The sequence below is a fragment of the Pochonia chlamydosporia genome, chromosome 5 (genome assembly GCF_001653235.2).
Source record: "Pochonia chlamydosporia 170 chromosome 5, whole genome shotgun sequence".
Lineage (NCBI taxonomy): Eukaryota > Fungi > Ascomycota > Sordariomycetes > Hypocreales > Clavicipitaceae > Pochonia > Pochonia chlamydosporia.
This window is the reverse complement of record NC_035794.1, coordinates 1,218,325-1,232,418: the sequence shown is the minus strand read 5'-3', so window position 1 is coordinate 1,232,418 and position 14,094 is coordinate 1,218,325. Positions and strand designations below refer to the sequence as shown.

The 14,094-nt window shown below is 51.9% G+C and overlaps 4 protein-coding genes across 4 annotated transcripts; 1 reads left to right on the top strand and 3 right to left on the bottom strand.

Moving 5' to 3' along the window:
* Positions 1–77: 77 nt before the first annotated feature.
* On the bottom strand, positions 78–2,429 carry VFPPC_05671 (malic enzyme; the record flags this gene model as incomplete). Its single annotated transcript, XM_018284827.1, has 4 exons — positions 78–984; positions 1,069–1,394; positions 1,473–1,903; positions 2,096–2,429. 4 exons carry the CDS (start codon positions 2,427–2,429, stop codon positions 78–80), a joined length of 1,998 nt encoding a protein of 665 aa, XP_018141708.1.
* A 1,594-nt stretch (positions 2,430–4,023) lies between these two features.
* Positions 4,024–4,290, top strand: VFPPC_16207 (hypothetical protein; the record flags this gene model as incomplete). Its single annotated transcript, XM_018293960.2, has 1 exon — positions 4,024–4,290. One exon carries the CDS (start codon positions 4,024–4,026, stop codon positions 4,288–4,290), a length of 267 nt encoding a protein of 88 aa, XP_018141707.2.
* Positions 4,291–6,434: 2,144 nt separating this feature from the next.
* Positions 6,435–6,884, bottom strand: VFPPC_05670 (hypothetical protein; the record flags this gene model as incomplete). Its single annotated transcript, XM_018284826.1, has 1 exon — positions 6,435–6,884. One exon carries the CDS (start codon positions 6,882–6,884, stop codon positions 6,435–6,437), a length of 450 nt encoding a protein of 149 aa, XP_018141706.1.
* Positions 6,885–10,098: 3,214 nt separating this feature from the next.
* VFPPC_05669 (telomere end binding protein) lies at positions 10,099–14,010 on the bottom strand (the record flags this gene model as incomplete). Its single annotated transcript, XM_018284825.1, has 1 exon — positions 10,099–14,010. One exon carries the CDS (start codon positions 14,008–14,010, stop codon positions 10,099–10,101), a length of 3,912 nt encoding a protein of 1,303 aa, XP_018141705.1.
* Between the last annotated feature and the right edge of the window lie 84 nt (positions 14,011–14,094).

Genomic DNA, 14,094 nt, shown 5'->3' with positions numbered 1-14,094 from the left:
CTCAAATTACCAATATTTCATCGCTGTCGTCAACAACCCGCCATCACGCACTCTCCTTTTTTTCTCAACGCCCCCTCTCACAGGCGGCCCCGGGCATCAGTGAAGCAGGAGGGGTTGTAGATGCGCTGCTTGATGTACGCAGTCAAGGCAACATCACCCCATTCCTCCCACTCATGCCAGTAGGCCTCCGGGAGTTCTGACACGCCGTCTCTTCGAGCAGCCTTCATGACCTCGCGGGCAACAATGACGCTGGCCTCGCGGACACGCTCGATTCTGGGGTAAATCAAGCCTTTGTGGACTTCCTCAACGTTCAGTGAACCGGCCAGAGCGTCAGCCGAGGTGTACACCATGTTGTCGGTGACACGAGAAGCCTTGGCGAGAATGGCACCAAGACCCAGACCAGGGAAGACGTAGACGTTGTTGCCTTGGTTGGGGTGGTATGTCACTTCACCAATCTCGCCACCAACCTTGACGGTGAACGACTGGAATGGAGATCCAGAGGCAAAGATGACTGAACCATCGGTCCATTGCACGGCCTGCTCAAACGTGCATTCGGCCTTGGTCAAGGGGTTGCTGAGGGGAAACAGGATAGGACGTCGACCGAGGCCGCCAGCATCAACAGAGGCCTTCAGGGCTCGGACAACGGACTCAGTGAAAACGCCAAAGGTAGCGGCGAGACCAACCAGGGCACTTGGCTTGACATACTCAATGACCTCTTCCAAAGTGCGGAATTGGTGGCCATTGTTGTCAGTGCGAGCAAAATACTTCTTGTGCTCTGCCAGCTTGTCCCCTCTGTCCTTGGTGACGAGGCCTTTGGTGTCAACAAGCCAGAATTTGTTACGGGCCTCGGCCTCAGTGAATCCTCTACGAGTGTAGTACTCTACAAGCTGCTTGGCTACACCGACACCAGCAGAGCCAGCGCCCATGAAGACCAGACGTTGCTCCTCAATAGGGACGCCAGACAAGTTGCAAGCGCCAATATATCTAGTGATATGTTAGTCAAGGCGCTGAATGGATTTCGAATGAAGCTTGGATGCAAGGAGGTTGTTGAGGTTCAAGTGAACGTACCCGCCAAGAACGACAGCACCAGTGCCCTGGATGTCGTCATTGAAAGCCCGGTGGGTATTTCTATAACGATCCAGGTAGTTGAATGCCTTTTCACTTTCAAAGTCTTCAAACTGGACAACCATGTCGGGGTACACTTCTTTCACAGCTTCCATGAACTCGTCCATAAACTCTTGCTGGACTTGTACGGAGGGGCGCTTCTGTCTTAGACCCAAGTACATGGGATCCTTCAAGTTGGTTTCATTGTTGGTGCCGCAGTCCAAGACGATAGGAAGTGTCTTGGAAGGGTGAATACCTGCAGCCGCAGTGTACAAGGCCAGCTTGCCAATCTATGGGCCAATGCTGTCAGTATACTTCCAAGTGACGACACCGTCCATGTATCATGCTTGTCGCTATGCAGTACTTACGGAAATACCAACGCCATTCATGCCCAAATCACCCAGACCAAGGATACGGGATCCATCAGTGACGACACAAATCTCGGGGTTCGTGCAGGGCCAATTCCGAAGCATGGTCCGGATGGATTTGCGCTGCTTGATGGAGATATACAGAGCCTCAGGTCTGGTGTAGATGCTGGAATATTGCAGGCAAACATCGCCAATGGTAGGTGTGTAGACCAAAGGCATGAGTTCGCGGACGTTGTCCATCAACAGGCGGTAGAACAAGTCAATATTCTGATCTTTGAGATTTGAAAGATACAGATACTTGTCGATGCTGGTCTGGCGAGTCTGGATCATCTTCATGGCTCTAGCGCACTGAGTCTGAAGGGACTCCATAGCATGTGGGAGGAGACCGGTGAGGTTGTTGGTGGCACGTTCCTCAGGAGTAAATGAGAGACCTGCAAAAACGGGCAGACGGTCAGGTTAGTACGAGGACATTTGGTAGGAAAACAGCCGGCGACGGCGGCTTTTCACGGTGCGACGAAGCAACATCGAAATTGCGCATATATTCAACCACACCAAGTATCTACTGGGCATGCCGCCCACGCCAGGAACGGTACCCGAAGTGGTCAGAGAGGGGGACGACATACCCTTATTCCAAAGAGGCTCACGGATGATTTGGTAGCCGGCGGCCTGAGTCTTGGCCATGTATTCGGTGTCGCGGTCTTGCTTGATCTCGCCATATGATTCCTTGGCGTAGCCACGGTGCTGATCGAGAGCGGCCATCTTCATTGCTTCTTCAATAGCAGCAATGTCGACAGTTGACATAGGGTTAAAGTGGGTGAGTCTGCGGCCAGAAATGGACATTCGCTTATTAGACACAGATGTACGAGAAGAGCGGCTGGAGCCAATAGATGATGAAGGAGAGGTAGAGCGAGGCGTGAAGTCTGAGCTTTCAGAACTTTGCGGCGAAGCCATTGGCATGGTTGTGAAAGGAGAAGGTATTGAAGTGGTGGAAGAAGATGCCGAGGGAGAAGACAAAGATGTAGCAGCGGCAGCAGAGGCACGAGCACGAGCGGGAGCTGATGAAGAAAAATATACGGAAGAAGCAGGGCGGCGCTGACGGAGGGCGGCGGAAGCAGCAGAGGGTCTTGCCGTCGAACTGGATGGGTCATGAACACCACCACCAACAGCGAGGGCCAGGCGACTTATTAAAACCCTGGGGGAGGACGGTCCGCCGCCGAGAGGAACCCAAGGAGACCCGACCAAGGTCGAGAGACGCTGCTGATGCATGCGAGGCAACAAGGGGAACGATGGAAATGACTAGGAGGGACGGGGGCAGAGAGTGGCAAGTGGGAGTTGGGGAGTGACGGGCACGGGGGATCGACCGGGGCTTGTCGGAGGACCAAACTGACAAGTATGCTTGCGCCAAGGGCAAGTTTCAAAGCTCGAAAGAGAAGCTTGAAAACAACCCAAACAAAGACGCTTGACAGAAGTGCAAGAGAGAAAACGCTCGGGGTTGCGTTTTTCGCAGCTGAACGTAAACGGGCTGGTCGCGGGTGGATGGGACCAGATGGACCAAAAACACTCTCGGCCAGGTACCAGGTACAAGGTACTTGGTACTTCAATTCGAAAGGTGCGTTGCCGGTGTGGAGTTCGGCCCAGCAAGTGAGATGCAGGAAAGAAGAAACGGTGGGAGTCAGGGAGGAGGGCTGGAGAGAATCGGGATGAGCGAGCCCGAATAGTAAAGAAGTAATAGGCCGTAATAAATAATGAAGAAATGGTATGTGCCCAAACTAGCGCAGACGCCGCAACATGAACAAATTGGACGTCGGGGGAAAGCAACAGTCCAAGTACAATAACTGGTCAGTGGGGGCGGCGTGTTGCGCCGGAGGAGGACGACGATGGACGGACGGGGAGAGAGGGTATGGAGTACAGTACAGTAAGATGAAAATGGTAGCAATAAAATGGATGAAAGTTGGGGCCTCCAGATAATTAAAGCGTGCCAGGGGGGGACCACAGGATGACTGATAGTCAAGTGTTGACTTTCAAACTTGGAGACAAAAAGCCGACAAAAGCTATCGGACCATTTGACAGATTTGTCGACCAGACAATCCGAGGTCAATGGATTGTTAGTGGCGACGGTTCCGAGGTCGTTGGCTTTTTTTTTGCAAGCGGTTTCTCCCTAGCGGCGACGCACAAGGATCAATCAATCAATTGCTCAAAGCCACGGAGACCATAGATGGGAAATGCGCTGCTGTGCTGCTTTGTCGCTGCTTCTGGTACAATGCAATACAGTATTACAATGCTCCCAGTGCCTGCCTTCTTGCGTGTGCATGTAAATATAGTAAATTGTAAGAGAGTCGATCGAGGATAACTGTGACTCTGAAAGAGCGTCTGGCGGCGCCACATCGGCACAAATTTTCAATCCCAACCTTTTGGCCATTGTGCTGTAATACGATGCCCCAAAAGTGCCCCAACCCATGGTGGGATTTATTTGGGTCTTTGAGCCCGGTCAAAACGAAGGCCGTGTCCCAAACTCAAGTTTTTGAATGGATAGCTATTGGAGCTTGTCTTGATGCCGTTGTCAATGCCGGCTGAAAACTGTTGGGAACGTCCCGCAACAGCTTTAGGTCATTGTACCAATTCGGTGCTTTTTGACCGTGATATACCCCGGAATGACAACGGCAGTGCTCTCAACTCGGTAAGCAATTTGCGTGCCTTGGTTGCATGCCTCGTCCTTTGTCCAGTGATATTCAAAGGGAAACAGTCTCAGGGGAAAGCTCAAATGAGATTGTCCCAACTCGACAGTGAGTTTAGTGTGTATGAAGGGCAACAGAGCTGATCGGGGCCGTTGCCGGAGGATGGCACCCCGATGGGACGAAAATCGACTTGCTCACTACTTCGGCGCCGTACGGCATCCGCCTCGTCGGAGCCGCTGCATGTTGCGTAGCCTGCATGTCCATTTTCTGTAATGTCTTGTATTGTTCTGTTTCAATTGTGATGGCTCATGCCCCCTGGCCATGCAGCTTGACCTGGGGTGCTGCTTTCCCGCCCATCCATGTCTCCACCGAGAATGGTCCCTGCAAGCCGGAGCTCGTAGCGGTTGCGAATTGAAGTGTGGTCGGTTGGTGTCATGTTGGGTAAGCCCAATGATTTTGTCAATTCTTGCATGGATCACAAAGCGTACGGAGTACAGGAGCCATAGAATGATTCCCACTGCTCGAACAGTTCTCCAGGGCCAACTGTCGCGTGATGCCTGGTATGTGCTTTGCTTTCGTCGCCGCTCTTTGATATTTAGCGAGTCAATCACGATTGTCCTGTCCCTGATACTCAGCACTGAGCGTGACAATGAATCCAAACAAGACAAGAGCAGACGATACTCATCAATCATCCACTAGCTTCAGGCCGCGACGGCGCCCGCTGCGTCCGCTTTTGCAGCTTAAGCTACCAGGGCTCCACCGCCGAAGCCTCCCCCAGAACTTCCAGGGTCCGTCGGGCACCGGACTCGCCATGCTGTACATGGGTCCTGGCATTGCCCCGATGGGAGTCAAGGAGTCAATGAAGTTGAGCGTGTAGTTCGGCGTAATATTGGGGGATATGGGGCATTCTGGCCTCATTTGAAGCTTCGAAAATTTTTTCCACGATTCCTTCTGGTGAATGCGAGTAATGAGCTGACGAAGAAATCGCACGGAGGCCTGCGGTATGGAGCAACAGTGGGGGAAGAGATATCAAAAGGAAGGAGCATCCAGGCAGCTTCATTCTTCCATGTACAAGGCTGTGGCATCCAGCATGCAACAATTGGAAGGCGGAGACGACGCCCCGGCAGCAGCTTCCCTCTGCGTTCGATCTTGAAGTACAAACTGGCAAAGCAGGCACGAACGGGGTGCAAACTGCTTGTACCTGTACAATCATTTGCGTTTCTCGTCTGTTGGGGCAGAAGGCGTGACGAACAGATACTCAGAGTCAGCCACGTCGGCCACGTTTAGAGCTCATCCCATCTCCAACCCCGTGCTCGAGTCCATGTCCATGCCATCCATCCCTTGAAAACAAAGCCAGACCATTGGAGTCAGAACCGCTTCCCGACTGCAAAAGCATTCAATACTCCTAGTGGGGAAGCACTTGCCGCTTACGGACGCCACAAACTGTTTCATTGCCCACTCGGCATGAAGCCCAATACTTGACTTGGCCTGCTGGTGAACTACCAACATGAGGAGGTGATGCGTAGCCACCGCTACTTTGCAAAGAACAACAGTCTATTCCTGTCTTGGTCGTTTTGACAGAATGACGGTCAGACCTGAAGACTGACGTGCCAACGTTTACTAGGATACATCTCGTGGTCTGTCTGGACGGGAGACGAATATGGCCGTGTGCAGCAACACCAGACTCCAACGGCGATGCCCAAGCCCTCGCTGCTTACTCTCTCCACCACACACTCCAGGTCATGGCCGAAGCTCTTGGGGCTTCTAAGGCTCAACGACTTGGGTCCCTGGCTGTCCTCGTCGCCCCACTGCAATCCAAGACAATGCCGGGACACTACGGGATCGGGGTGCACAACAGCCAAGGCGTGCCTCCCATGTGGCGCCGCTCTTGACGCTAACTTGGGACTGAAGCTTTGAACGGTTTCACTGTCGTGTGAGCCACGCCAATAACGACCTCTTGGTTCACAAGCATCAAAATCGCGGCACACTAACAATCAAAATGTTGCTGTTTACCTTGGTACCTTTGGACCCGGCTCTAATTTCAATCACCTACAGGTCCTAGAGCCTGCTGCGTGAAACGGCATTTCATTAGGAGACGATGACTGGACATGTCCACGATATTTGTGGAGTAGGCTCCGTTCTTCAAGATTCGCTGCACAACTTCCGATTTCCTCCGACAACATGACCAGGGTAATGGGACAGGGTCCGTCTTGCATCAACCGCAATGAACAGCTAGGGTGAAATGCCCAGTACAGTAACTACTGATGAGTCGCCCTCCAGCAAACATTTACGGAGGAGACCAGATATTGATGTGATCAGACGGGAATTCGGCGTCCTCAACGACCTGCATATCCACAAACGAGGAAGCTGGGCATTGGGGGCTGCAGGGCTTGGAAGTATTCTTCTGAGGGTCACCGCCGCCGTCCACCACAACACAAGTCGTTGACCTGAGTGCACTCGTTGTCTGTGCTGCAGGCTTTGTCGCAGTGTGCCGGGCTCCGAGATATGTCTCGCCCTCGTTCATCTTACGTAGATTGAGCCTGACAAATCGGCCTCGTGGGGCTGTTTCTGGTACGTTTGATTGATGGCCAGGTTTGAAGTTTGAAAATGCATAAACATGAACGATCTGAAGCATGATGGCTGACTTGGCAACGGCTTTATCCATTATGGACTCGGCCCGTTGGCGTCCGCTGAACTCTTCTGAGATGACGGTGTGAAGCCAAGGGCGATCCCGCATGGTGCCGTTCAGACGTATCAACCACGTCTCATCTAATCTCCACCAGAGACACGATCTAAAATTTTGCTTCATAGCTTCAAGGATATCAACGAGGTCATCACCAGGGTTTCACAAGATAATGCATGGCTGTTGTGTATCGAACCCTTCTAGGATTGATTGATTCATTTGATGGCAGCGATGCATGCTTATCCGCTGACCCGCCATACAACCACCACATTAATCGACACAGTCAACCTGATGGCTCTTCTAGGACCTGCAATCTCATCAGTGATGTCCTAATCAGTTGTCAGAGTCTAATGAATCCTGCCTCTTGCCCGGGCTCTTCGGCAGAACCTCCATGAAATGGACTAAATCGGCACTCGCATCGTGATGGGCCGTCGGCTACGGCATGGTCCAATTGCAGTCACGCCTGTTGACTCTTTCGTACATACTGGGGCAGGCTCTTCACATGCTAGACGTATGAAGCACCATATCACGATCTATTACCCTCAGAACCATGCGTCATATCAGCTGCTCGATCCGCCTACATCTCTCTTAATGGCAAGCATTCGGCAAATAGGGCCCGTCATAATTGGACGATCATACTGAGATGATAACCGAGTCAGACCATGAATAAACGCCATGTGATTACCGCGTTGAGGATCAGACAAGCAATAAGGTCCGTTTCTTGAACGGAGCAGTCAATTTGTCACTCAGGTAATCTATCAGAGTAGCTAGCCCGAGCTGGGCTTAAGATATTGGTCAACCAACCGACATATCTTAGGCGTGCCCTAGCGAACGCGGCAGTCGTCCACTTCCACAAGCCTACATTGGCCCCATCATGAAGAATAGCATTTCGCGGTAATATCGCAAAGGCTTATGTCCATGAACGATCCCTCGCCTAGGAAGGACCATGTCCTGCTGGTCCATTGGTGATCATAAAAGCAAGGCCACTGCAATAGGCGCCGCAGCCAGTATGATATTGTTATTGCCTCGACCGAAGGCTCCTTCATTCGGAGCTCCCCCGCTCGCGGGTGCACCTGCGCCGGCACTGTCTCCTCCAGCCGTTGTCGTGCTGGTAGAACTGCTCGTTGACGTGGTGGAGGTGGTGGAAGTCGGCGTTGCAGTGCAATACCCGTTGATTCCACATGTCTCGGTCGATTTGCAGCATTCTTTGTCACAGCAGCTACCGCTATCAGGGCAAGCTCCAGCTGAGCAACAGGTTTCGGTATCTGGATTGTAACAACCCTTCGACTTCGCGCAACACTTCTCGCCTTTCGGACAAGACCATGCATCGTCACCGTCCGTACAGCATATATCAAAGACGACGTTGTAGCACTTCTTGCCACAAGGCTTGCTCAGAGCTTTACAGCAGCCACCTTTGACACAGGTTTCGTCTTTATCACACTTTCCATTATCCTCACAGCACTTTTCATCCTTCTCGTCGTAGCAGTATTCGTTGCTTCCGCCGCATGGCTTTAATCCCTTTGGACAGCATCCTTGAACATCATTGCAGTCATATCCTAGTCTACAGGTCGTACCTCGGGATTGGCAGCATACTCGTTCCGCGGGGTCGTAGCACCCGTCAGTGCCGCAGGCTACTTTTGGCTTGTCGCAACATCCGTCTCCAACACAGTTTTGAGTGGTTTTACAACATCCGCCATCGGGGCAGAGATCTGTTTAACTGTTAGTTGCGAGAACAGCATAAAAGGAACACAGGAAGGCACAGTGGGCTTTCCGAACTTACATCTACCCGGATCGCAGTCTCGTGCGAAAAGGTTGAAGCCCCCAAATATGTCCTGTCTGGCTATGATACTCGCGTTGGATTCCTGGGAAACTTGAACATCTTTTCCCACCGGAACCCTGACATCCACCAGTTCACCGACAGAAACCCGGGGTTTTGTGGCTAGCACGGGTATCGACAAGGCCAATAGATTGAATAGATTCGTGGATCGCATGATAGCTTCACTTGTGCCTCCTTGAAATAGTTTGAAGAAAAACTGGTTATTGAAATTTCAACACCGATCTGTCAGGCGACACCCCATCAGGATCTCTCCTCGCATTGCTATCCCCCATTATTTCCTGTCTGGGCCATCGGGGTATTTGACACACCGAAGAAGCTAAACCCATGACCACTTTGTCTGGAGGAAATGCTCCAGCCTCATTTTCTTTTTGCCTAGGGTAGAGAAAAGGTTTTGTCAGAATTGAAGTGAAGTCCATACAAGATTGGCTACGTGGTGCGGGGCTCACAACCCAAAGCTGAGGTTAGTTGAGACAACCCTAGTCAATTTCCACGAGCTAACATTCATAAAAATAACCTTCTTCTTGGCGTTTAAAAGACATGAAGGCAATTTGCTGGAAAGGAATGCCAAGTTGTTATCTTCGAGTGTTTAACGAGGCAGGAAAACAAGTTTAAGGCGAACTAACGCATTGCCAAGCATTCACATCAACTCGGAACCAAAGCCTCAAAGACATGACAATTAACCAACATCATGGTAACAGATCACAACAAAAAGGAGTTGAGACAACATACCGAGCCTGCTCTGAGCTCATAACTGTAAGTCTCACAAAGCTCTAGAAACGAAACTGGTCGACTACGGAAATAGTACGACCCAAATCCACCAACTACCAGGTAGATCCAACCGCATCACAACCTGACTCAACGAGGAAATGGCAAGCAGATTGCGCCAAGGATTATCCCCCCACTGAAAGACAACTAACTAACAAAGGGAAAACTAACTGAACGTAATAAACCTCATCCCGTCTATTACGGAACCCTTCAAAACGTAGCGTCTTCGAACGGTTACCCGTTTCAACTAACCTCGGCCCCACCCATAAGCCTCAACTGCCACAAACCGTCTGCTTGGCCAGACACTTCCGACATCTCCCATAAATCCATCACAGAGTCACATCCTCTCCGCACATCGGAGCCCCAGACCAGCAACGAAGTTATATCGGAGTCCCCGCATTCTCCAAATGATGTGCTTCACACGTGTTAGTGAATGGGCTAGGATCTCGAACGGATCTACTTCCCGCAAGTATCAGGTACTTAGTTCGTGTGGACAATATCTTGCATGTGAGCAAGCATGTGCGATTCAAGAAATTAGCCAGTTCATTAATCCCAAACAGCACAACATGTCATGGCTTTATTCACAACCCACATCCATTATGCAAAGTAAATTCTTCACATGCCTAGCTACTCTGCTGTAGTCATAACTTCGTAAAATCGGGTATATCAAACAACCTTCCGCGTAGCCCTATCAATCTTCCCTCTAGCCCTATCATCCAGCGCATCCCACCACCTCCTCAGCCCTCCTGCATACTCAACCTCCTCATCTGCCACTTCCACCGGCGGACCCTTAATCTGAGGCAACATCTCCTCATCGCCGTGTTCAAACACCGCCCACGCAGACGCATCACCGACCCTCACGCCAAAACCGCGCCCCTTCATGGACACCACCGTCACACGACGCAGCAGCACCACATCCCCCTTGTGAACTACAGGCAGTGAAGCCTGGTGCGGACGAAAAATGTCTGCGATGATCACTGTTGAAGGGGACGACGGGTCCGTAAGGCTAAGTTCAAGCATGTAATCCCGTGGGCCGTGTTTAGGACGATGCGGCTGCGGAGGCGTAGACGTAGCCACGGCGAGGATATCCGTAGTTTTGTTGAGAGATGTGCGTAGCGACCTGAGGGGTATGTAGTCTGGGAGTTGTGTCTGCAGGTCCCGTTGGAGCTGACGCTTCAGTGCGGAGAGTGACTCGTCTTCGATGAAGGAACCTGACACGGACGGCGACTGTAGTACCTCGTCATGCTGGGTTTCAGGCGTAACAGGTCGTTTGGATGTTCCGCCAGGTTGGTGGTGGTGTTCTTCCGAGTGTTCAGTCATGCTGCGCGTGACGCGGACTGTAGAGGGCGTTTCATCTGGTTTAGATGGCTCGGCGGACGCTTTGGCAAGTTGAATGCTTGGGTCTCGGTCGGATTTAGTGCTGCGGGTTACACGTATGCCTTGTGAGGTTTGTGTTGCGTCTTGCTCTGGCTGAGAGGGCTCATCTTGAGCTTGCGAGCTGGCTTGGGCTAGGCGTATGCTGGGATCGTCGCGTCTGGAGGATGTAGAGTCGATGGAGTGTGACTTGTTGTGGCAGTGGCTGCGGAGGGACTTGACTGTGATGAGGACGTCAGACTCTTGTGACTGTGTTGGCTCTGGTGCTTCGTTTTCGGTGCTCGGCTTGACGTGCTCTGTTGGGCGCTTGGTAGTAGGGGATTGATACTCCCGATACTCGCTCATGATTTGGTCCTCGGCGGCGGCATCGTCATCGTCCTCTTGATGTGCTGGTTGCTGTGCCATTGTTTTCTCTGGTGACTGTGTTTCTATCGGTGTGGGGAGCTGTTTGTTTTGCTTTGCATCTTCGGTTTCGCCTTTTTGTGAATCCGACTGCTCGTGTTCTGTTTCTGCAGCTGCCTCGTCTGGTTTGGCAGCTGTCTCGTGAGTGTCAACAGCTGGCACAGACTCTGGCATTTCAACGGCCTGCGCGGACGACTCTTGTGCATCTGCTTGCTCTTCGACATCTGCCTCGCGAGTAGCTTCCTCGATTTCTTCAGCTGCTGAGACTTCTGCAGCATCCTCCTCCGCAGGGGCCTCTATTTCGGGGGCATCCTTAACATCCTCGACAGCTGTATTATCGCGTGTTTTGCTTTCTTCAACGTCAGCATGACCAGCTGGCTCTGAGGCGGCTTCATCAACATCCATGGCGTCAGGCTCCTCCTGCGGCTCGATAATCTCTTCTGGCTCAGCATCTTGAACCGCGGTGGCTGGTTGAGTCGGCTCATCCATAGGCTCGTCTGCCTCTGGCTCAGATTCCTCGTCAACCTCCGCCTGTGTCTTGTCATCCCTCTCAGGCTGGTGGGTGGTTGTAGCCTCATCAATATCTTGTTCAGCTGCTTCCACTTCAGATGTGTGCGCCTCTTCCTCGATATCCTCATCATCCTCGTGCATCATTTCATCCGCCGGCACTTCCTGTGGTGCTTTAGTTGGAACCGGTTTCTCCTCTTCCTCTTCTTCCGAATCGGACAGTAGACTTATAAATACAGGTTCTGCTGGGCGACGAGGGGGTGGTGGTGGCTCTTCGACTTCCTCCTCCTCTTCGTCGTATTCTTCCTCGTCTTCTTCGTCATACTCTTCCTCTATATCTTCGTCTTCGTCATATCCATTCACATCATCCTCGCCTTCTTCCTCAGAATCATCTTCCGCCGACGCGCCATCCTCTGATGCCTCAAACTCCTCCTGCCGCCGGTATGCGATCGCTCTACGCTGTTGTGCGCTCGGTTCTTCTTCGTACTCTTCCTCTTCTTCCTCGCTTGTATCACCATCCTCTTCCTCTTCAAAGTCTACAGCCTGCTGTTCAACATCACTTCCTGGGGCATCGGATTCTTCTTCTGACTCAGATTCGTCATCATCCCGAGTGTGTTCGTAGTTTCGTAAATCATAGTCCTCGCCCTTGATGTCTCCCCCGTCGTCTTCGGAGTCGTATTGTTCTTCTTCAGCGTCAGGCAAAACCTCTTCTCTCCTTGAAAAGGTTTCATGGGTGTGGGATGTTTGTTCTTCCTCCTCCGCCGTTTGTGGGTGATAGAAATCTGTGTTGCGACTCACATCGGCCGCCGATACACGGGAGCTGTCTATTGCCACTGTATGGTGTTGGTCCTGGTGCTGGTTGGGCACGGGGGGATACGATGATATAGCCTCTGGCTGCCATGGGTCACTTTCCTGGTGAGGAATGTGTTGAAATACGTGATCAGTGGAATGAATATCTTCATGAAAGTGCAGGTTTGGGTCGTGATGCGGCGCAGGCTCCGCATAAGGGTGGTCTGCCAGGGTGACACCTGGAAAGTCATGAACACCAACCGCTTCGGGAGTCGGTGCCTCAGCTATTATGCGATCAGGCGGCCCTGACACACTCGCAAAGGCACTTGGCGCCATTTCCACATGTGTCGTCGGCAATCCCAGGTCAAACCCATGGTGGTGTTGGGAGGTAGGGACGTGCGAATCCATGTGTTCTGTGGCCGCCCCAGGGACCTCGTGGTGTGATTGCGAGTTTCCGAAGAGGTTTCTCGATGGAGTATGAAGATGTGTCGTATTGTCGATGGCATATCCTGCTGTCGGTGATGCGGCCAATTGTTGCCCTGGAAAATGCGCCTCAGCCGAGACCTGGACATGCATGGAGGGACTAAAGTCGAGTTCCTGTGTTTGGCATCCCTCGTCAACCATTGTGGACTGTTGCGATGCCGGGGCCACGAAGCTGGACACGGCAGTCTCGTGTATCTCAGCCGTTGATTCGTCTTCTAGGCTCCCTATTTCTGACGGTTCCTTGGTTTCCTGACTTGGAGACCGGCTGCTGTATCTCCAAACTGTATTACCCATACTGAACCGCGACTTTCTCCTGTTCTTCTTCTTCCTTCCCTTTTCATCCCCAAACAGGTCCAGGTCACCTTCAAACAGCGATCCGTATGAAACTCTGGCTCTTTTTATGAATGCTGGCGATGCAAATTCCTCTGGCTCAAAAGTATTGGAAGCAAGTCGTTTGGATAAAACCGTTGCGGTAGAAGGTCGCACGAAGGGCATCGAATTCGCAACCTCATTTTCCACACCGACAGCTTCAACTGGTGGAGTGATGCGCGGTATCGAAGGCAGCTCCAACGATCTATCAGCATCGTCTTCTGGCACATTAACGTCAATAACATCTGGATCGTCCGACTCGGCTCGTCGAATAGTGAGTAATAGTCGATTAGTGAATTTCAATTGCCATTCAAGTGATCCAGCCGGCAAGCCAGCTTTCGTCCCATTCCTGGTCCACTGAGCGCCATCCAGACTTATGCGCAGTTGATCGCCACCGCCGACATTGGCATCCGCAAAAGCTTTACCAGAAGCACCGTGAAATTCGATTCGAATTTGGCCGTTGTTCCGTCTTATCAAGACGTCGTGTTCGGCGAGGATAAAGGCAATCGATTTCGTGACAATGCTGTATGGCCAAGTGACGGTAACAACGCCGTCTATAGCCCGAGACTTTGCATCGTCGATTTCAGGGCCGAGCTGCGCGATAGGAGTTGGCACAGCTTCACGGAGCGCCTCTAACGGCGGCCGGTCTGCCATGACGATGGCGATGAAGATGTCAGGCAGCTATGGAGGTCATGTGGGTGATATCAGCAAACAAAACGCGTTGTCAAGCTGATCGCC